Source organism: Ylistrum balloti, unplaced genomic scaffold (assembly GCF_031769215.1).
Source record: "Ylistrum balloti isolate Yb309-2 unplaced genomic scaffold, AGI_CSIRO_Ybal_v1 Utg370190, whole genome shotgun sequence".
Lineage (NCBI taxonomy): Eukaryota > Metazoa > Mollusca > Bivalvia > Pectinida > Pectinidae > Ylistrum > Ylistrum balloti.
The window spans coordinates 689,688-710,979 of NW_026782170.1; the positions used below are offsets into that span (position 1 = coordinate 689,688).

General features: G+C 33.3%; 3 protein-coding genes across 4 annotated transcripts; 1 reads left to right on the top strand and 2 right to left on the bottom strand.

Annotated features, from left to right (window-relative positions):
- Positions 1-5,463: 5,463 nt before the first annotated feature.
- Positions 5,464-6,282, bottom strand: LOC132551293 (elongation of very long chain fatty acids protein 6-like). The gene has a single exon (XM_060215420.1). The coding sequence runs from the start codon at positions 6,280-6,282 to the stop codon at positions 5,464-5,466; it is 819 nt and encodes a 272-aa protein (XP_060071403.1).
- A 204-nt stretch (positions 6,283-6,486) lies between these two features.
- LOC132551267 (protein disulfide-isomerase A4-like) lies at positions 6,487-12,584 on the top strand. Of its 2 annotated transcripts, XR_009554242.1 has the most exons (5): positions 6,487-6,514; positions 7,513-8,446; positions 9,527-9,657; positions 9,992-12,442; positions 12,513-12,584. XR_009554242.1 is itself a non-coding variant. In XM_060215391.1 (4 exons), the coding sequence occupies exons 1-4, from the start codon at positions 6,490-6,492 to the stop codon at positions 10,201-10,203; spliced, it is 1,302 nt and encodes a 433-aa protein (XP_060071374.1). In that variant the 5' UTR covers positions 6,487-6,489; the 3' UTR covers positions 10,204-12,506. The 2 variants fall into 2 exon arrangements, 1 of the variants encoding a protein (XP_060071374.1); XM_060215391.1 differs by lacking the exon at positions 12,513-12,584 and having other exon boundaries at positions 9,992-12,506.
- Positions 12,585-17,595: 5,011 nt separating this feature from the next.
- LOC132551289 (elongation of very long chain fatty acids protein 5-like) lies at positions 17,596-19,188 on the bottom strand. The gene is made up of 2 exons (XM_060215415.1): positions 19,045-19,188; positions 17,596-18,297 (listed from the first exon to the last, which is right to left on the bottom strand). Exons 1-2 carry the CDS (start codon positions 19,186-19,188, stop codon positions 17,725-17,727), a joined length of 717 nt encoding a protein of 238 aa, XP_060071398.1. The 3' UTR covers positions 17,596-17,724.
- Positions 19,189-21,292: the final 2,104 nt, after the last annotated feature.

The following is a 21,292-nucleotide window of genomic DNA, read 5'->3' on the forward strand; positions in this document are numbered from 1 at the left end:
AAAACTGAAGTAACAAATATTCATGGCAATACATTATTGAAAATTTAAATAGAAAGTAATTTTTCATGAATTTAATGATAAAATCTCCTTGAGAAGGAAATATATTCCCAAATTAGGACCCTTTGGTGTCCTGTTACATCCAGGAATCCTACATAAACCACTTTATTTTCTCCATCATTCAAATTATTTTATGACGTGAAATCTACTACATCATGGTGTTTCAACTTGTTTCAAATTATCAAAAATGGTTCTCTAAGACAAAACAAATAGTTTTTAACACCAAAGACTTGCTTATATATTGCTTATCTGCAAAGTCTCTGACTTCACGTAAAAACTAAGAAATTGGTCCCTGGGCTTTTTGTAGAATAAATTAACTTACAGTAAAGACCATACATATTGATCTGATTGGCAAGTTGGTCAAAATCTTGTGAAATGATACATTTAATATCTCCAGAAAGTACAACTGATATGGTATTGAACGGAATAAGCAAAAATCACATTTACAATTATTTGGTGATTGGTTCTTATGAACATCTGTTTTACCTTGCTTTGTACAGATTGTATAGATTGTATGATGAACCAACTACAGCTGAGTATAATCATTCAGGAAGACAAGACTAAAACATATCAGAAATTCATTTCACATACATGCTTACTAATAAGATATAATAACATAACTAAATGAGGTAAATCATTTTTCTGTTAGCACTTCTGGTAAACTTCATAAAACTGCCACAACCTACAAGAAATAAACAAAATGAAATATTCTACAGGGACAAAAACACCCTTCTATCATTACATCTCAATTACGACTTCATATCAAAACACCTTAAGGCAGAAACTTAATGTAAATTATGTGACACAGTTAACTAGAGATTGGCAGTAGGGTAAGGGTCAATGACCTAATTGCAAAATACAAAGTACAGCCATATCCCATAGATTGTTTTATATGCTGGAAATTACTTCCCTTTAACTGAAAATTCAATGAGATTTTAGCAAGTGGCATTCAGTGGATTAGTCTGAAAAGTCAGAAGTGAAAGATCTCAGAACCTAACTATTATACATGTAAGTTACCTGTCTTATCTGGCCACTCTGGTTTCAACCTGAACAAAGGTCCAGTGGTTTATCACACCCTAACATAGCAAAGGTTGGGTGTTCATCACACCCTAACTAAGCAAAGGTTGGGTGTTAATCACACCCTAACTAAGCAACTGTCTGGATTTCATCACACCCTAAATATTTAATCAAGACAGGTATATTGGTCCACAAGTACGGGTACTTAACTTAAATATTGAACTTTGAACTTAATTTTTGATAACAGAATATGAATAGTATTTATCTGTTGAAGGGATCTGATAAATGCTGAATATTTTTCATGGTTTAGTTATATGAAAAAGTTTGCATAGTTATAATAAACTGCAAACACCAGCATTGATCTTTTATTGACATAATCAATAAATGTTCTAATTTATGTGTGTTTCTCAAATATCATATCAGTCACCATGAATGTGACACAGCATTGACCTACGTTTACATAAATGATATGCATAATTAGTATAGAAATAAAATTATAGGGTGTCCTACAGTAGAAGGGGTGGACACACCAGGTATAAACAGACTGAAGGATGCTTGTAGAGTTGAAGTACCTTATCATTGGTATTGCTGCTCATACTTTCTACTGATTGCACTAAATTGTCTAATATTGAACCTACTAACAAAAGAACTTACAGAGGGGAAGTTTGAATTACAAAATTCTTTGCACTAAAATCTGAGGTTAACATGGATATCTTTGTGATAAAATATTACATATAACTAGAAATAACTACAAAAACGTATAGCTATAAATAGCTGGTGGTTAGTTTGTATTAAAAGGTGAGGTGACATGGAAATCTTTAAGACAAACATGATGTATAAATCAGAAAAACTACAAAGATCTGTGTATATATTAACTAATTTGTAGCTCATGATCAATGCTCATTAATAATAAAACTTAGAGAAAAAATACATGTTTCCATAAAGCCCACAACATGTGCTAACCTGACCGACCTATGTTTTTTTGAGCCAATGTTAACATGGTTATTTTTTATAATTCTATAGGTAGGGATATCAAAGTAAAGATTCCATCTATACCAGTATATATCCCTCGTAAAAATATTTCAAAGATAAAAAGATTTCCTGACCTACCTATTCTTTTTTTGCATGGCAGTGGAAACATGTATTAATTTTCAGGCCTTTACCAATGTTAGTGATCATAACCTAGACAGCAGTTTAGTCAGGCTACTGAAGTATACATAAGCAGTATAACTGATTTGTAGGTGTATTCACACAAAACTTAAAAGTGGCTATCAAAATTTGTAGTGTCAATAAGACCAACAAGACAAGTTAATACCTACCCTGATCTGTGTTAAGGATAATTAAACCTGGTCATCAATATAACTTGAAGACCAGATAAAAGGTAGCTTAAAACACTCAAACAAAGGCTATACATTTTAATGTACACCAAGTATTAAGATGTAACCCTTATAAAGTTATCTGAGGTAAATGTCTATAAATGAATGATGTATGAATTAGGGATTTTTTTTGTTAAAAATTTATCAATAACTACAGAAATTATCATATAATTCTGTTGAAAATCAGGAGTTTGGTTTAAAGAGTTATACACATTTTGCCTTTTGTTAAATCATTGAGCTTCACTTTTTTCCCACTCAAATTTTGAATTAAATGATGGTCATTATATTGTTACAATAAAATTTCAGCAAAACACTCCTTTCACAATAGCTGACTTAAGCACTTTGCCCCGTTCGAATTGCAGGCATATAGCCAGCAAATTTAAGTTCACAACACCAATTGTAAATAAATACAAATTAAAATCACATATAAAGACAAAAACTAAAAACTAATAATAAATGATATATTGTAATACCACATGAGCAAAAACCAAACTTAACAATCATTCAAAAGATTTCTAGAATCAATTTGAAATTAATATACACTGTATCTTACACTGTATATGCTTTGAAAAGAAGTTTAAAGGTTAGAATCCTAAAAAGACATCTTCCGAACTTTGTTGTACGAAACAACAGTTTCAAGTTCATCATTGACATCCTGAAGAAATTTCCATTCTTCCAAAGTCAATTATTATCAATGATATATTGTTTTGATAAATACTTGCAATTTACTAAGACCAGCTTATTACACAACTCTTAGTCTTAAACACATAAACTTTCTTCACTACAGAATTATTTTCCATTAATATTCAATAAAAAATAACTAAAGCTAACCTGGTTTTTACATGGACTTCACAATTACACCATTATATATGGTCTAAAAAACTATCTTCATGAAAATGAAAAGAAAACCTTTCGTTGACTTAAATTAATAAATGATCTTAGAAAAACTTATAATTGGAAGTAATTCTAAGTCTCCTTTGATTGAATACCTATCTACTAGCTCATCGGTTGGTCTATTTACATATTACAATAGGTTCCTGTAAAACCCAGGCCCATTAGTAAATAAATACAGTTGATTTAACCCAATATTTTTAAACCTTCTGATCAATACATGGCCTGCTTGGGTTTCATGGGTCAGTGTAATGCTTTGGAAACCGAAACACAAATACTGCCAATGGTCAACAAAAAGGAAAGCCGGGTTGGGTATTTCACAACACCACTCCAGCAAGCATGTACAGACATATAGCCCCAACATGGGTTGACTAGTACTTTCACTTCTACTTTGTTTTCTACTAAAGCCTTTAAGCTTTTACTATAGGGATTCATGGGGTATATAGCAACACTGATTGCATGATATTGTAACCATTAAAATTACTATGATGTAACCAGTCTCAAAAGCCTATACTTAGTATTGTATGTTCACACTGAGGTAAATAACATTGATTAAGTACACATATCCTGAATAGAAATAAGGTTTTAGTGCTTTATGATTTTACATTGATACTGGAATAACTCAGCTCACCACATCTACAAATACGTATCTCAATAACAATGTCTTAAAATGATGTAATATTATACATAACCACATCAATTAGAATTTTAATCTGTAGTCCGTAAAATTACTGTCCAACTAGATTTTTCAAATGCTACAGTTGTGAAATAAATTAATGAGGTATTAAAAAATTGAGTAAAATATCAAACACGAACAGTATTGAAATTTCCGTAGCTGGAAGGTTTGATTGCTATGCATTGTGATAGTTGAAGACTTTATTCCAGAAAAAAAGTTTTGCTAACAGCAGTATTATCGACAAAGCTCAGGGTGAAAATAAAAAGAAGTTAGTTTAATCATCAGAAACAAAAATATGAAGTTGTAATCATATTTGGAAAATGTGATTTTAAGCATCACTATAGAATGTCTAGAAATAAACCTTTTTAGTATAGACATGAAAACAAGTAATAACAGCCAAGTTTGAAAGGAACACAGTGAGAAAGGAAAATCAATCGTATAATTCCATACCCTTTTTGTACTTAGGAACAGACTTATGTTCGCACAAGATTCAGAGTACAAGCAGTCAATACAGTGATGATGTTGTCCCAAAGCTGGAGCATCAATATTGATTACTCTCACTCTAGTCTCTATGTCATAATGTACCTTTCAGTCACATGGCAATTATTCCCTGTATCATTCTACAAATGGTGAACTAAAATTGGAAAGTCTCCAAACTTCCATCAAAAATTAATACAATTCACAAAAAGTCATGTTTGAAAGTACACACTACACAGGGCTTCAATTCTTTTGTTTTTGTTCTACTTTATGTGTTGAGATGGCTTCATTATTCTTCTCATGTTCCCCATAATTAATAATAATACCAGGTGCCAAAAAATGTTACCTGTGCACAATCTGAACTTAAATTTCCTAATGAAATCATTGAAATAGCATTTTCTTAAATATAAATGTATGGGAATTTTAACTGAACCTTTGAAAACAATGCTGAACATCAAATTAAGTTTTAAAATATTGTAGATATGTACACGAAAATAAAAAAGGAAAACACCTGCAAATGCAAAAATAAATGAAATTAGGATCTGGACTATTAACAATAATTAAAATAAAATCAATATCAAAGTAAAACTTGAGCTACAATCTATCCATGTATAAGTACCTTATTAACTAATCAACAATACACATACTTATTTTCGCACAAATTCAGGATTTCACAAAATTTTTAATTTCTGCAGATTTCACTTTGCGACACATTTAATTATCCATAATGTCATCTCTTGCACAATGCCTTTCCAATATGGAAACAATAATCGCCATAAGAAACGATTACACATATTCACAAGAAACCAATTCTTGACTTTCCAATGCATGCTCATCCACTGTTGTAGATATGAAAACTGATGTTCCTGATGGATGTAAACTGCTTTCTTCCGTTTAAGTATTCAAATTTTCAACACTTACAGTTAAATTAAGTTAAATGGAATGGGATATGTTTATGGTGCAGGACTATCAACTCTTTTTCTTTCCGTCTGTTATATGACCATTTATTGATTTTGGCTTTTCGGCAATATAAGTTGTATAGAAGAAGTGAGCAAAGAGAATGAAATATGTCCCATACATAATCATTCCATACTGAATTGGCTGTTCCGTCTGGCTACATTTAATACCCTGTTGATTCAGCTTGTGTGCAAAATAGGTGACAGCAAACCCAGTTACCATTTGTGTCAGCTGCAGTAATGTGATGATCATGCTCACAAACTTGGGTACATGGAATTTCATCGCACGCAGTGCATAGTAACTGTACATAATGGAATGCACAGTGTAGTTCATCCCCATAAACCATCTTCCAAATCCCAGATTTATTGGGTACATGTACCAGACGTAAATTAAAACAGTGATGTGATGATACCAGTGTAAGAATATAAGCTGTTGCTTTCTAAGAATAATGAAAATAGTGTCTCCAAGTTCATATACCTTCGAAAGTGCAAACATGAAACACCAGAACCCGGTCACGCCCTCGAAGTACGACGGGACACACAGCGAATACTCCATCCCATAATCTCTTACGGAGGAAATCAATTCTGGGACAGTCCTAATTGCTCCAAATATACTAAATATACCCAGTATCGCACTCCAGGTGGCGAGGTAGGGTCTCAGATCGTACCGAGGTCGATTCTCCATCCATTTCTTCCCACAGAACACGATGAGGACGTAGACGGTGGAATAAATGAAGCTGTCCGTCCAATGCCGCTTCATGTAACCTTGGAACAAAGACTGGTCATACTTTTGTTCAAAATGGAACACAAACGAGTGGTTGTAGGCACCCATTTCCTCCGACTTTTCGTATGAAGTGTCGTTCTAACCTCCTTCGCCCTAGTTACTAAGATTATGACCACGAGGGTTCGCAATGTAGGGTGCCGGTGCGCTGTCAACAGCATGTATTAAAACCTTTGATTGGTTAGAAATATGAACTGAGCTATCGTAAGTAACCAATCAGAGGTTGTTATGCAAATAGACTTCATGATTCGAGAAAAAATGGCCGTTCTAATGTGGACGTCAGGTTGTATATAACTATATAAATGTGTACTGGCACTTCAATACTATATGTGACAAAATCAGGTCAAATATGATTATAATTTAATTACCATGTGTTGATTTTAGCACTACAACACTGAATTGTAGCGCAGAAGCCACTAGAATGTAGATAGGATTTATTTTGCACTACGAGTTACCTCCCTTACACTTTCATTGACCATGGATCATCTGCCTAAGATATAGTTACTAAAACTAGCTACTCACCCTACTAGACCTTATTTTCACACTTCTCATTTTCAAAAGACCTTCTAAGGCACCAGTGATCCGCACTGTTCGCACCGTGCTTGGCACTTGCTGGACCGTCCCGTTGATTTTCTGAGTTCAATAATTTAATTGGAATACACCACGGGGGGAAGGGGCTTGTATGCAAACTATACATTATCTATACTATGAAAGTGTAAAGAAAGCGCTATATTTTATATATTCTAATCCATATTCCCTATCCTCTCTATGACAGTTAAGCATAATTTGTAGTGACCTATCTTAACTCAAATTTTTGATTTTGGTATTGGGCTTCATCTGTCATGGCTGGTTTTACAGGATTGGACAATAGCTGTCACACAGAAGTTCTAACTGAATCTCTACTAGGTGACATAATACCTGATATTTAATGGCATCTTTTCTCTTTATTTCCATCATTACAGCATCTTTCACAGTAAATTGATGCATTTATACTTGAAGTACCCTCACTATCAAATGGAGTTTATTCTATCTCTCCATCACAGAAAGAACTTGTCCTCAAATTTTTGTTGGGGTAAATTCATATTCTTGTGGCATAAAACAAAGTATCTCCATGGGGAAATTTCAGGTCCCTTAAAGATGTACATTTCTTGGTGACTATGCATGAATAGAAATTCAGAAGGGATATGGGGATGGTGAGCGATACCGGTCCCATGGGCCTCATGTTATTGCAGAAAGAATGTTTTTGTAACCAATCAATAATGTTCATGTATTTATTTTCAGGAATATTATTTTGCTTGTTGGCAAATACCATGGTTAATGCTGATATGCAAGACCAGGACAGGAAAAATTCTCAGGATTATATTGTACACCAGGAATCCATGAGCGAATCTCAAATTAGTTCTGAAAGTCCAAGGACAACATCGATGAATGATGTCAATTCAGATATGCATGGGAAAATTGACTTAACCTACAGTAAGGATGGGAACAGTGATCTTAATAATGATATTGTTGAACCCTCAAATTCTGAAGATGTAGATTTAGGGCAGACTTCCACATCACAACAAAGAAAAATTCCTGATAAGAAGGAAGAACCCATTGAAAGTCCTGAAGTTTCTGTTACAAACAAGAGGGAGGAGGTTGTGCATGTTTATCAAGAAGAGATTGAGGTTGTTAAAGATGAAAATGAGGTTCCATATGATAGTACAGAGGATGGAATGAAGGAGATAAAGGAAGCTGATGCAAGTGTTGAAAGTACAAACCAGAGTTATAGATACTTGTCATTTGGAAACATTCTCAAAAGCATTGTAGACCCTGTGCTAGAAGGCAGTTCTGAAGTGTTGGCTGATATGCCATCCTTTGACAGTAATGACTCCTCTCTGAATCCCACTCAAGTTGTGGAAAATACAACATTAGACAAATCTGTAGATGATGAAGAACTAACAAATAAAACAGATAAAAAGGTCAGGTTTCAGTGTAGTGGCAAGAACCTTACAGACACAAATGTAACTACTGAAACAGTAAAAATTGTTAACAATACAGGACTATTAAATGCACTTAACTTTGACAAGAATGAAAGTATATCAGACTGTGTTCTGGTATTGTTTTTTGCCCCATGGTGCCCGTTTTGTGCCAAAATGGCACCAAACTACAATGCCTTAGCCAGAGCGTTCCCCCAACTTGAGGTGTTGGCTGTGGATGCTGCACAATTCAGCAAGTAAGTGTTTATTTGCCTTAGCCAGGGTGTATGATATAAGTTTGTGTGCCTGGATGCCACAGTGAATAAATACATTCACCTTTCAACATAATGGCTGAAGAATTTTGGTGTTTGGTTTCCTTCCATAGCGAGACTCTGAGACTCGTGTTTACTCCCACACTAACAGCTGTTGTAAAAAAATCTTCATTATGGGTTATTAAGTTAATAAGCTTATGTCTATGGAATGGAAATCTCTGCATGCTTCATACAATCCCCTTTTTAATAGTATTTGAGAAAGCAAGGGAGTTAAGATATTTAAAATAAAAAATGAGAATTATTTGTCTGATCATGATAAAATCATTTGCTTTCTATAGTATCATTTGAAGTTGCTTACTAAATTCTGTAAGCTTACCCATATGTTATAATAAACATTATTTTAATTTTCCTTCATGTACTGATTTTGTTGAAATCTTGTTAGGTTACCTGTCGGGAAGGCTTTGTAAGTTTTATGTTGAAGAATAATCATTCTAGATATGGAGAAATCATTTTTATTGAATTACATATACTTCAGGGTTAAGGGAATTTATCCGTAAAAATAAATGGAGAGTATTGGTCTTTAGTTGCAAAAGGTTGTACAAAATGGAAAATGTTAGTTTATAGTGTATTGTGTTAAAAGTTTTGACAGATTAATCAACTTGGCATCCATTGTCAGGAATATCACTCATATGCTTAACTGCTTTTGTAGTGTTAAATACACATATGTATTACAATTAAGTGAAAATATTTATTCACAAATATGAATGTCAATGCACTTAGATCTGTCACTCCCCTGTAATGAGGAGATAGATTATTTGAAATTTCTGATGAGGAATAATGCTCTGAAAAATGTTATTATTGAAGAATGTATGTATGTTTTCAGTATGATAATGAGATGAAATTTGTTATCAATTACAATTTCTTAGGCTGAGCTACTGGATCATATATGTGGTCAAAATGTGGAAAGTGATCTAACATATCTCTTTCAGATGTCTGATACATGTATAGTGCATAGGTATAACTAAATGCAGCTGAGTAACTTATCTACCAAATTATTCCTTTCAGTCTTAATGCAAGGTTTGGAACTGTGTTGGTGCCTAACATTCTGCTGTTTCACCAGTCCAGGGCATTAGTCCGCTTTAACCAGACAGACAAAAGTTTTGACAATTTGGCATCGTTTGTCAGGAATATTACAGGTTTGTTAAGTTGCCTTTGTCTTTGTAGCAATACATGAATAAAAATTAAGTCGTAGGAACATTAAGTAAAATATAGCTGTAGCTGCCAGCAAGCAGGAATTGGCATTGTTCATTTCATTCTACAGTATCAGTCAGTAAGTAACAACACAGATGTTAGAAACTTTTAAGACAACCTTGATGCAGCAATTTTATCAAAACACACTAAGCAGCATCTCCTGTTGACAACACTTTTGATGCCAAAATTTCAGGTAGCATACTGCAGACATTTATAAAATTTATTAATGATTGTAAAATTTTCATGGTTGATTTGATTTTCATCTCCTTTTGCTGACAGGTTTGGAGCCGAACACTTCGGTGAATGTTACAGATGAGGATTATGATGGGCCCCTGTCCAGTATACCAACAGAGGAGTCAGATTATTTACTGTGGGTTGCATGGCTTTTTGTCCTTACCTTCACCTGTATTGTTTTTGTCCAATCTGCCTATGGCCAGCAGTGTATCACTAAGGTACGCATACTCTGGCAGGAACATCAGCATATAGACTGACCCTCCAGTGGTCAAGGAAGTCTAGGAAAGTACATGGTGCTTGCCATGTATACATGGAAACCAACACAGATATACTGCCCAGTGGTCACTAGAGATCAAATCTCTGTTTACAGTACATGTATTAGTAAGTTAGCAGAGATACCAATGATGAATGACACGAGATGGCAGAGACACCATCCATGGCCAGCACTCATTATCATTCAAAGATGGTAAAAAATAATGACCATGCAACACTGTAGCCTTAAATCAGTGTGCCTCTAATATGGAAAAGTTACCTTGGCTGCAAATAAACTGTAGATACATTGATAAGAGGTCAATAACAAATATTGAAAACTGAAACAACATTTGAAAGTGATGTACTGCTTTGAAAAAAACCAATGTGATATCTGTACTGAACAGTCAGCTGCAGTGAAAAATCACACTGCCTGTGACGATCAAAATAATCTATGATTGTGGTGTCTAATATTCCAGCACAGTACATAAATTCCTGATAATTCTATATCTTCTCTGGAATTGTAAATGTACAAATTCAATGGATTACTGTTCAAGATTACAAACTTTTATTACATGTGCAATTTCTTAGGTCACCTGAAACAAAGTCTCATGGTTGACCTATTGCGATCACCTTCATCTGACATTTTGAACTTCTCAAAAACGTCTCAACCGATTTCAATGAAATTTTGTAGAAACCTTCCCTGGCCTAAGATGAAGCAAAGTAGTGAGATGGGGCAAAAGGTGTCAAATTTACTTAAATTTCAAAAATCTTCTTCTCAACACCCAGATACGGTAGTATCGAATGCTCTTCATGGATAGATGCGTCTTAGGTGATTTACCAAAAGCTGTGAATTTCATGGCTCCAAGGTCTTACATTTCCCTATTGGGAGGGGGTAAAGTTTACTTTAGTTTATAAAGTAAATATAGATTTTTGAGTATAATTTGTGTAATTTACATTGGAAATATTTCAAACGGGTAGAATTATGAATAAAGGATGACAGCTAAATGGTAAGAATAGATTGATCCTAACTGACCCCTAGGGGCTGTTGGACAGGGCCAGTTTGGGTCAAATTGACTTAAACTTCAAAAATCTTCTCAACACCCAGGTATGGTCGAATCAAATACTCATCTAGGATGAAAGCGTCTTAAGGTGCCTTAACTACCAAAATGGCTCTCATTTCTTCCTGGAGTGGCGATTAACTTTACTATAATTTATATCGAAAAATAGCATTTTTGATCATAACGTTGTTTATTTCTCACTGGAAAAATTATTAGTATAGGCTGAAAGTTTTGATGGTATGCATGTATTGACACTGGTTTACTATCATCAGTGTCACAATTTCTTTTTCATGACTCTTGAAAGTTACTTTCCCTTTCACCTTTATATTCAATGTTACTCAGATGAATTCATAAACAAATGTATTTATGATTTTCAATGAGAAATAATTGAATGGCTGCCATATTCTATATGATTTTTGAGATGTCAAAGCTTATGTTGTCAAAATGTATGTTAACTGTAAGATGCACTTACCGTAAGTAAAAATATGATTTAAAAAATTTAAAAAGTTTAATCATCCAGGTGAGATTGATGAGTAAGGTAGGTTGAAATCAATTGGCTAGTTCCATGTTTCAGCTGAAAGATCAAACTTATAGAATAATAAAGGTATTTATGTATTAGTGTAAGACGAGTAGGTTTCCTATACTGTTCTATAGCTTCTACAACATCAGTAGGACAGCAGACATCAGAGTACATTTTGTAATAAAACTTATATTCACTTTGATATGATAGTCAGATCAAGCTATAAGGCTGTGATATATTTGTTACTGTTGTCTGCACTTCTTCATTCCTGTCATTTAGTTCTTGGTTACATCTCAGAAGGAAACACAACTTTGTTCAACTTACAACAAACTTATATCTCTGACTCCACAGTCATATAGACATGGTGCTATCTAATTGCATAAGTTTGAAGACACGCAGGATAACTTTATTCACAAAGTCATAATAAACGTTTTGTAACAAACATGATGTCAGCTTCTATTACACAGTTGTAGTCCCGACAATTTCACATTTGGGTATAAATGATACTTTTACATTAATATAGTCAAAATTTGTTTAAAGTCATTTAATGGTTGTTTTTTACATGTGATGTAAATGCATTAGGACCACAGAGAAACATAAGTCTCCTATGAGTATTTATTAAGCAAATTAGTCATTGTTAAGTATCGCTGAAAAGGTATGTAAAGGGTTTAAATGTGTTTGATGGTTATTTGTATTTGATGTTTATATGTGTTAGATGGTTATTAATATTCAATAGCTTTAAAAGTGTTAGATGGTTATTTGTATTCGTTAGGTCTAAATGTGTTAGATGGTTATTTGTATTCGTTAGGTCTAAATGTGTTGGATGATTATTTGTATTCGTTAGGTCTAAATGTGTTGGATGGTTATTTGTATTCTTTAGGTCTAAAAGTGTTAGATGGTTATTTGTATTCGTTAGGTCTAAATGTGTTGGATGGTTATTTGTATTCGTTAGGTCTAAATGTGTTGGATGGTTATTTGTATTCTTTAGGTCTAAATGTGTTGGATGGTTATTTGTATTCGTTAGGTCTAAATGTGTTGGATGGTTATTTGTATTCGTTAGGTCTAAATGTGTTGGATGGTTATTTGTATTCGTTAGGTCTAAATGTGTTGGATGGTTATTTGTATTCGTTAGGTCTAAATGTGTTGGATGGTTATTTGTATTCTTTAGGTCTAAATGTGTTGGATGGTTATTTGTATTCGTTAGGTCTAAATGTGTTGGATGGTTATTTGTATTCGTTAGGTCTAAATGTGTTGGATGGTTATTTGTATTCGTTAGGTCTAAATGTGTTGGATGGTTATTTGTATTCGTTAGGTCTAAATGTGTTGGATGGTTATTTGTATTCTTTAGGTCTAAATGTGTTGGATGGTTATTTGTATTCTTTAGGTCTAAATGTGTTGGATGGTTATTTGTATTCTTTAGGTCTAAATGTGTTGGATGGTTATTTGTATTCTTTAGGTCTAAATGTGTTGGATGGTTATTTGTATTCTTTAGGTCTAAATGTGTTGGATGATTATTTGTATTCGTTAGGTCTAAATGTGTTGGATGGTTATTTGTATTCTTTAGGTCTAAATGTGTTGGATGGTTATTTGTATTCGTTAGGTCTAAATGTGTTGGATGGTTATTTGTATTCGTTAGGTCTAAATGTGTTGGATGGTTATTTGTATTCGTTAGGTCTAAATGTGTTGGATGGTTATTTGTATTCGTTAGGTCTAAATGTGTTGGATGGTTATTTGTATTCGTTAGGTCTAAATGTGTTGGATGGTTATTTGTATTCGTTAGGTCTAAATGTGTTGGATGGTTATTTGTATTCGTTAGGTCTAAATGTGTTGGATGGTTATTTGTATATGTTAGTATGTTAATTAAACTTGCCCTTTTGTTCTGACTATGAAAAATTATATCAACATATAAATGTTTGAACACATCTCTACTTTATTTCACTTTATTTTTTGTATATATGTGAAAGTAATGGATATGTCTGAAAGGTTTTATGATCTTAAAAATCAATAAACAAGTTGTCACCAAATCCCTCATTTCCTGCTTGTAAAGCATACATTTTCGGTTACCATATACAAATGTTTTGCTGTGACTACCTAGTACCAAACTTTTCATTGAACTTTAAAAAGTTGCAGATATGCTTTAGATGTGTTCAGTTCATGGAAGTTAAGGTACATAGATCACACTACTGTCTAATACATTATTATTGTCTTTATTACAGTACAGTACTTTCATTTGAATCGTTGATATGTTGCTTGTGGATATACAATTCTTATATACTTGTTCTTGTGTGAAGAAACCAGTCTTGTTTATAGTTGCAGAAATAACAACATTATGATGTTGCATGTTATTAATATATGTGATTTGTAAATGCTACATTTTCTTTAAACATATTAAAGAACCTGCTCTCAATAAAGCAGAGTAAGATTTTCAAAACTTATCATTTTTCTTTGCAAGTAGGAATGCAAGTTTTCAATCAAAACAATGAAGGGTATATTTGATTTCCTTTAAAATTTAACTGAAAGGATTTTTTTGTCATTTTTTATGGAAGTGACCAAGTGAAGTAATAATGGTGATACATGTACAATTGAAACTTGGCGATCTACATATCTTTTTGACTGACCCAAATGTGATAAAATTTTGATATCAATGTGACATATTGCTATTACGGTATATTATAAAGTTACTCTTCTTTATTAATTTGACCCATTGCCAGGGCCACAATTGGGAATTTCTGTCGAAAACCTTTTTTGAAAGGATGATTTGTACATGAAGCCATAAAACAAAGTCCTCTCCAGACTGTGTATGGAATAAAACATATGTAGCACTGAAGGTAAAGATTTATTCCTAGTCAAAATCAGTACATGTACATACACAATGACTCAAAGATGTTTCTGTATCCTCTTGGTTAACAAGAGTAAATAACAAATTAAAAAAATGAAGTACATTTATATTTTATTCTGGTTTGCTTCAATATTTGTACATTATATTTGCATCTTTTATAACTGTGTGAATGTCTTTATAAACCTGTACATAAAAGAGTACGGGACTAATCATAATGGCAAAAAAATCAATATGGCATTAGGTTTTGTATAATGTATGTAAACTTTAAAATCCATTATCAATGACATAGAAATGAGAGTATTCTGAAATAAGAACCACAAATGACATCAATATTCATTTCAATATTATTTAAAACCCTAAATGGCCAAATTTTTTTCCGGTATAGCATGCTTGTTTTTTGATATATGGACAGTTACATTAATTTCAGCAATAGATCAACTACTATACCATGAGAAAGTTCATTTCAACATATGGGTCTGCAGCAGTAACTTCAAATATACTTTCACATATACAAATGTCAATGTAAGGGAAAAATAATAGAATTCCAGAACTGCATAATTTCCGATATCTACTTATATAAGCAAGGATTCCAAATAAAAACCCTTTAATGGTACTGACAAGTTTTGAAGATGACCCTTTTCCTATTTATAGACTCAAGCCCCTCTGTTTCTATAACATTATGTTCATTTGTTTACACAAATTTACAGCAAATTTGGTAAAAATTCCTTCATCAGTTCTAGACAAGTAGGATTTTTTTGGAGCCAGAGAAATGAAAGAGGATGTGACACAACATGTTTTGAATACAAATGATTCCCTTTTCCAACTTGAATATTTGCAAGAAGGAAATTTCATAGCTGGTGATATTTTGTAGTAACAACTAAATTGCAAACATTCAGCTTGCAGGGATATATGCTTAATTGTTTGAACTTCATGAATACATTGCATTAGTTAAATTGATTTACTGCTTTCTGGTGCAATGCACAATAAAAGGTATGATGATGTAATTGGTGATTACATCTATGGTCATAAGGTGTTAAGCTCATGACAATTTGGTGTAAGGGCCAAAATATTGTAGTAATCCTGTAAAAAGCTCAAATGACATTCAGAAAAATATAGCGAGACTCAGAAATGTCAAGGAATGTATGCCTCACTTTAATTACCTACATCATTGATCCAATGAAAAGTGATATATGCACAATACCTGCTAAAGTTTCCTTTCAGTGGTTTTAGCTTGTGATACAGATAATTGGGATGGAGTTAACAAAGTAGTACTTAGAAAATAGTAGCAATGTATCCATGATATAATATTAAAGAAATTATAATCATGGTGGAATTTTTAAGGCACTTTAGGATTTAACCTTTACTGGAGTACGTTTTTGGTCATAACAAAATATGAAAAGTGAACACAAGTGAAAAAACAAGATTACATACATTTGTATGCATTGTCATGAAAACATGTATTGTCATTAAGAATTTTACAAATATCAGAAAAATATATGGAATATCAATGATATTTTTTGATGATACAAGAATTATATACCATTTATAAATTGTAGTTCTGCAATTAGAAGTTGTTTTCCATTAAAATACATTGTTTGACTTTCTTGATTGTGCTACACAAAAAATGTGACAGGAGTACATTAAATTATGGAACAAATATATATCCAACCATCATAATGATTTCTACATTGTGAGAATTGCTTATCTTATTCACATCCATCTCCAAAAAGCAAAAAGCACAAAACATTTATCTTAAGAGAGATCATAAAGTGAGTAAACCCTGTATACCACATTGCATTTCCAGGACTTGCAATGCATGATGCCTGATTTTAATCTCCCCCATCCCATTCCGCACCTCTCTTCATTTTCATAATAGCTCAAACACTGTACTTTATGTTGGATTTCATATGATACACTCTTTGACAGACAGATGCTTGTCATGTCTCTGCCACAAGTACTGTACATCAACCAGAGATGTATATAACATGCTATGTGTGTACATGTACATCTCTAACATCAATATACAAAGCAGGTGTTTCATTTCCACATTCATATGGAGTTATGTCTGGAATTTTCCATAGGTATTATATAAAAAAAATCTTATATTATAGTATACAATTTGTGAACAGTACAGTGCATATTTCAAGGTGAATGATATTTATTTGAAATTCATCCATTCAAACCTAGTTAACCAATGAAGTTGAATTAAGTCCAGCAACTAGAAAGTTAGAACTAGGAAGACAACTTGGTCCAGCCAACAACAGCACTGTCCAGCATCACAAAAAAAAACATACTAGCTAAACTTCTTTTGATGAAATACTACTGAAAAGTTCCTTGTAATCACATACAAACACATTGAAAATCCTGATAATAAGAGGGAGTGATGAAAAACATGTTCTACCCCTGTTGGAATTCGAACTAGGGATTCTTCAACCTCCAGCCAGATACTATACCTCTTCACTAAAGAGGATAGAAAAGTGACATGTTCTTTAAACTAAAAGAGTATACAGAAAAAGACAAAAACAAGTTTTAAAACCTCACCAGAATTCAAACATTTTCAGAAACTGAGACATTACTGGCTGCAATGGTTTAGCTGAAACTTTGGAAAGGATAAAATATCAGAATTAAACTGATAACTATCCAATATTAGCACTGACAATTATGGGTATTGTATGAAATACATAATGCCATTTTAATACGTATCTACAAAAAGTGTATCACTAATTTGAATAAATGATTTATTCCTCAATGAAAATTTAGCTATATCATTCAATAAAGAATTATATGCATTCATTAATTATTCTTAATTAAATTCATATCAATCTATTAAATAATATTGTTAATTTGTATTGAAATAATGATATATGTATCATTAATTTGAATGAGTGATATCACTTAATTAAAATTTTGTGTTATCATTAAAAAGATTGATATCTGGATCAAATGCCTCCAAAAAGTTGAGAATGTAAAACACCTTTATTGTATCATTGCTTACACATGTATACTATGTGTAAATCTACAAAAATGTCAAGCCACATCTATACAGTAAATGAGTATCTATTGGTAAATTATATAAGTATGGATATATGCCAGTCTGGCCCTTTAGTGTCTAAGACTTGTGTAGTTTGGTGGGATGTTTTTCCTTAATATAGGCTATATAATAAAAATTCGAAAACAGAATGGTCATAGACATTCCATAAAAAATTCCATAAATACAAAAACCATAATATAGATACCCTGTAGTTGCATGAATGAATCCTATAAAAAACTGTAGAAGCTGCAACTGTGTGATATGTTTCTTCCAAGGAAAGGACTTGTCTGGGAATGTAGCACTTAAGCCATAGTACAGGTAGAGAACAATATGTACAAAACAGTTGATGGCCAGGTAGAAGGCTATACAGGGCCAGGGATACACGTTGTATGATACGTCACTCAGCAGCAACATGGAGCAATGGTGGTACACATGCAGGAAGCTAATCTGCCGGCGACGGTGACGTAGCATCATGAAGACAGTGTCCAATAGCTCGACGAGTTTTGTTATCCAATAAATCCTGAAGAATGGGATCATCAACTCAGATGGGCCTTTCTGGAATGTTGACTCACTCTGAGACAGACCATACAGTAATCCCAACATGGCATACAGGCTGGCAGCACTACAGGCAAAGTTGTGGATTATCAGGATCTTAGAAAAAGACAAGTACTTCATAAATAGCAAAATGCACTTCTGTATTTTTATTTTTTTGTCACTGCATGCATACTTTTTATGAGTTAGCTAAAATGACTGCGTACATAGAGAAGATACAGTAAATCCTAATTGTACCAACATCATAGGGGACCACAAAAAATGTCCGATGTGACAGGGTGTCAGTAAAGTCAGTAGTATATGTAAAAAGCAATGAATAGCTCATTCAATTGTTTATATGGGACTTGAGAAATTATTCAATTTTGATCTAGTGCAACTTTGAAAGAAAAAATCAATTCGAAAATAGTGGTAAGTTGAAACCAAACTGAAAAACAAAATATACATTTTTACAATGATACACTATTACCCAAGTTCAAAATGGAGTGCTTAACTGACTTCATTTGCATCTTCTACTGAATCTAGTTACTAGTCATCTCCCATTCTTGCCATCATTAATCATTCCTCCAAATGCAAAGGGGTTTTTGGTTGAACTCACATTAACTTTCTTGTCATTTTATCCCCAAATGTTTGAAATGTTTTTTCCCTTCCATTAAAAACAAACTAACAAAAATCACAAGATGCCCTATGAAATTGTGAGAACTGGTATTTGCATGGTGAGTATTCCTTGATCTCTTTACAAGCATTGAAAGAGAGACTGATGTGTGCAGATTAGGTCAAGAAAACACCAGATCTATATTTTTGGTCTTTGTAGTGTTTGATTTAACTGGTTTTACTACATGTACTTACTGGTCTCATTTGGAGAGGGGAGGTAACTCTCTGGTAGATAGGTGACAACATAATCATGATGAGGTATGCACAGAACAATGGAAAAGACCACAATGAGGTGGTGGTCAGCAGGAATTTCTGTATATTTTCTACTGTGTATGCCATTTTGGGATGAATCTGAAAGTAGAGTAAAAAAACAAAACCATTCTAAACACCAAGTGAAGAACTATGAAATAGTGTTTGATAGGAGTGATTTAGTACTAATGTACTTCATTAGCTAAATGAAAATTGCAAGAATGGATCAACTGTACAGTATTTCATATAATCATTAAATCTATCAATTCCAAAATCAATTCTGAGGTCTAAGTCAATGTAATATTTTGATCAACCTGGAATGTATAATTGATTAATATCTCGGTGTAATTAAGCTCAGCAAAGAAAATTTGAGTCAACTAGCTTTACTGAGTTACTCAGTTATTCAAACTTGATAGCATTGCTGAGCATCAGGAGATAAACACAAACACAACTGATAATTTGTCCTTGGGTCTGGTCCCACCCACTTTGAAAATGTATCTATGGGTTGAGGCATATCCTTCAAAAGAACTGTCAAGTTTTGCATTATTGACTTAAATATGTAGGTTAGCAACACAGGCCCTCAGGGCCTCTTGTAACTCTTGTCTCTTTGCATCAAAAAGATGAAATACTGAAATCAGATACCTTTCTTTATATTTATTAACTTGTATCAAAATAGAAATAACACACAGCAAAAGAGAAGTGCTTCTTTGCATTTGACATCTTGTCATGAGCTTCATATTTGAGGTTAGGGACACCAGATAACTGTCACACTTAAATTTCCTGTTGATTAATGGTAGGTATATTACAGGAGGAAGCAATGAAAAACACCCTGTCACTACTGGGGCTTGAACCAAGAACCATGTCTCATGCTGGACACTATTGCTCAACTTGAGGGAAATTCTCACAAGTCGAGGCAAATAAAGTGACTTGTACTCTTTAACTTCTGCAATATTCCCTCCTTCACTTGAGAGCCTTCAACCCCCAAAGACAACAACTCGTATTCAGTATCTCAAAAGGAAGCATCTCAATCACCCATACCTGCTACCCTTGAAGTGGTCAATGGCATCAAATCTGTAATAGAAAGGAGAACCAATAATACAAAACACCTTGCCACCAAAAGGTTCAAACCAGTGAGCCTTCAGCCTCTAACTGCACACTTAGCTGATCTACTTAAAAGCAAGGCTAGTAAGGTGACCTGTAATCTCAACTTCTACAGGTATAGATGGTTTATAAAAACCAGTACTCATGCTTACAATTTTATTCCCTCTTTTGCCATTTGTCTGCATACTGGTTTTAAAAAATCATATGCCAAAGTAGCTGATCTACAGCTGTGGTCTTGTACAGTATTAATGCTAAACTTTACAAAAAGCAAATCCAAGACCTGAACAGAAATCTGAATGGCTGCCTACCATGATTATCAAAAACTAACCAAACGTATGTGCGATTTATTGTGGGCATAGAAATCGTGACTCTGTTAATCACCAAAATGGCTATTCCATCCATTATGAATAATTTGTTTTAAGTTTAGTTGTAATTAGCACAATTAGCATGTATTGGGTTGGAAGGCAATGAACTGTCTTGTTATGGCATTAATGGTCTTCATTATTGTCAGAGTTTTGTAGACATTCAGGACATGTGTAATATACTGTAATAGCTCCCAATATATGACGTTTGTCTGTTAAGTTCAATATTTTTCATATGACCAAACATAATCAATTTGGACATTAATCACAAACATCTTGCATTCATATCATCAATGCACTAAATACCAAATAAAAGTTTGGGTCTCATGAAGTACAATGCTAGACCTCAGTGAATGTTTGGAATGAAAATTACAAACGTAAACACAACACAACAAAAATAACAAAACTATATTAACTGTAATCTCAAATTTAAATCTCGTCATATATCCGTAAATACAACAAATCTGAACAATTGATTAAATTCGTCATTCAGTATGACTGATCGCAAGCCGTTTTACTGAAATAAATCGAGCGCTTCTGCATTTAACACGCATGTGTACGTGTTTCCGTGGTGGTAAGTGTGTTCACATGCGCACGCGTACGTGTGCATTTAGTTATAATTATACAATACATGTGATATTTCTGTTTACTTGGTATTAAGAATCTTTGGAGGGTAAAATCTGTAAACAGCACAGCAAAACATCTAAGAACGCTACATTACAAACAATATG

Bases quoted from the DNA above. Each gene is read 5' to 3' on its own strand.
- LOC132551293 (XM_060215420.1), bottom strand. From the start codon at position 6,282: ATGGGTGCCTACAACCACTCGTTTGTGTTCCATTTTGAACAAAAGTAT.
- LOC132551267 (XM_060215391.1), top strand. From the start codon at position 6,490: ATGGCCGTTCTAATGTGGACGTCAG. The intron at 8,447-9,526 runs GTAAGTGTTTAT...TATTCCTTTCAG, and splicing joins GATGCTGCACAATTCAGCAA to TCTTAATGCAAGGTTTGGAA. The intron at 9,658-9,991 runs GTTTGTTAAGTT...TTTTGCTGACAG, and splicing joins GTTTGTCAGGAATATTACAG to GTTTGGAGCCGAACACTTCG.
- LOC132551289 (XM_060215415.1), bottom strand. From the start codon at position 19,188: ATGGCATACACAGTAGAAAATATACAGAAATTCCTGCTGACCACCACC. The intron at 18,298-19,044 runs GTAAGTACATGT...TCTTTTTCTAAG, and splicing joins CCCCTCTCCAAATGAGACCA to ATCCTGATAATCCACAACTT.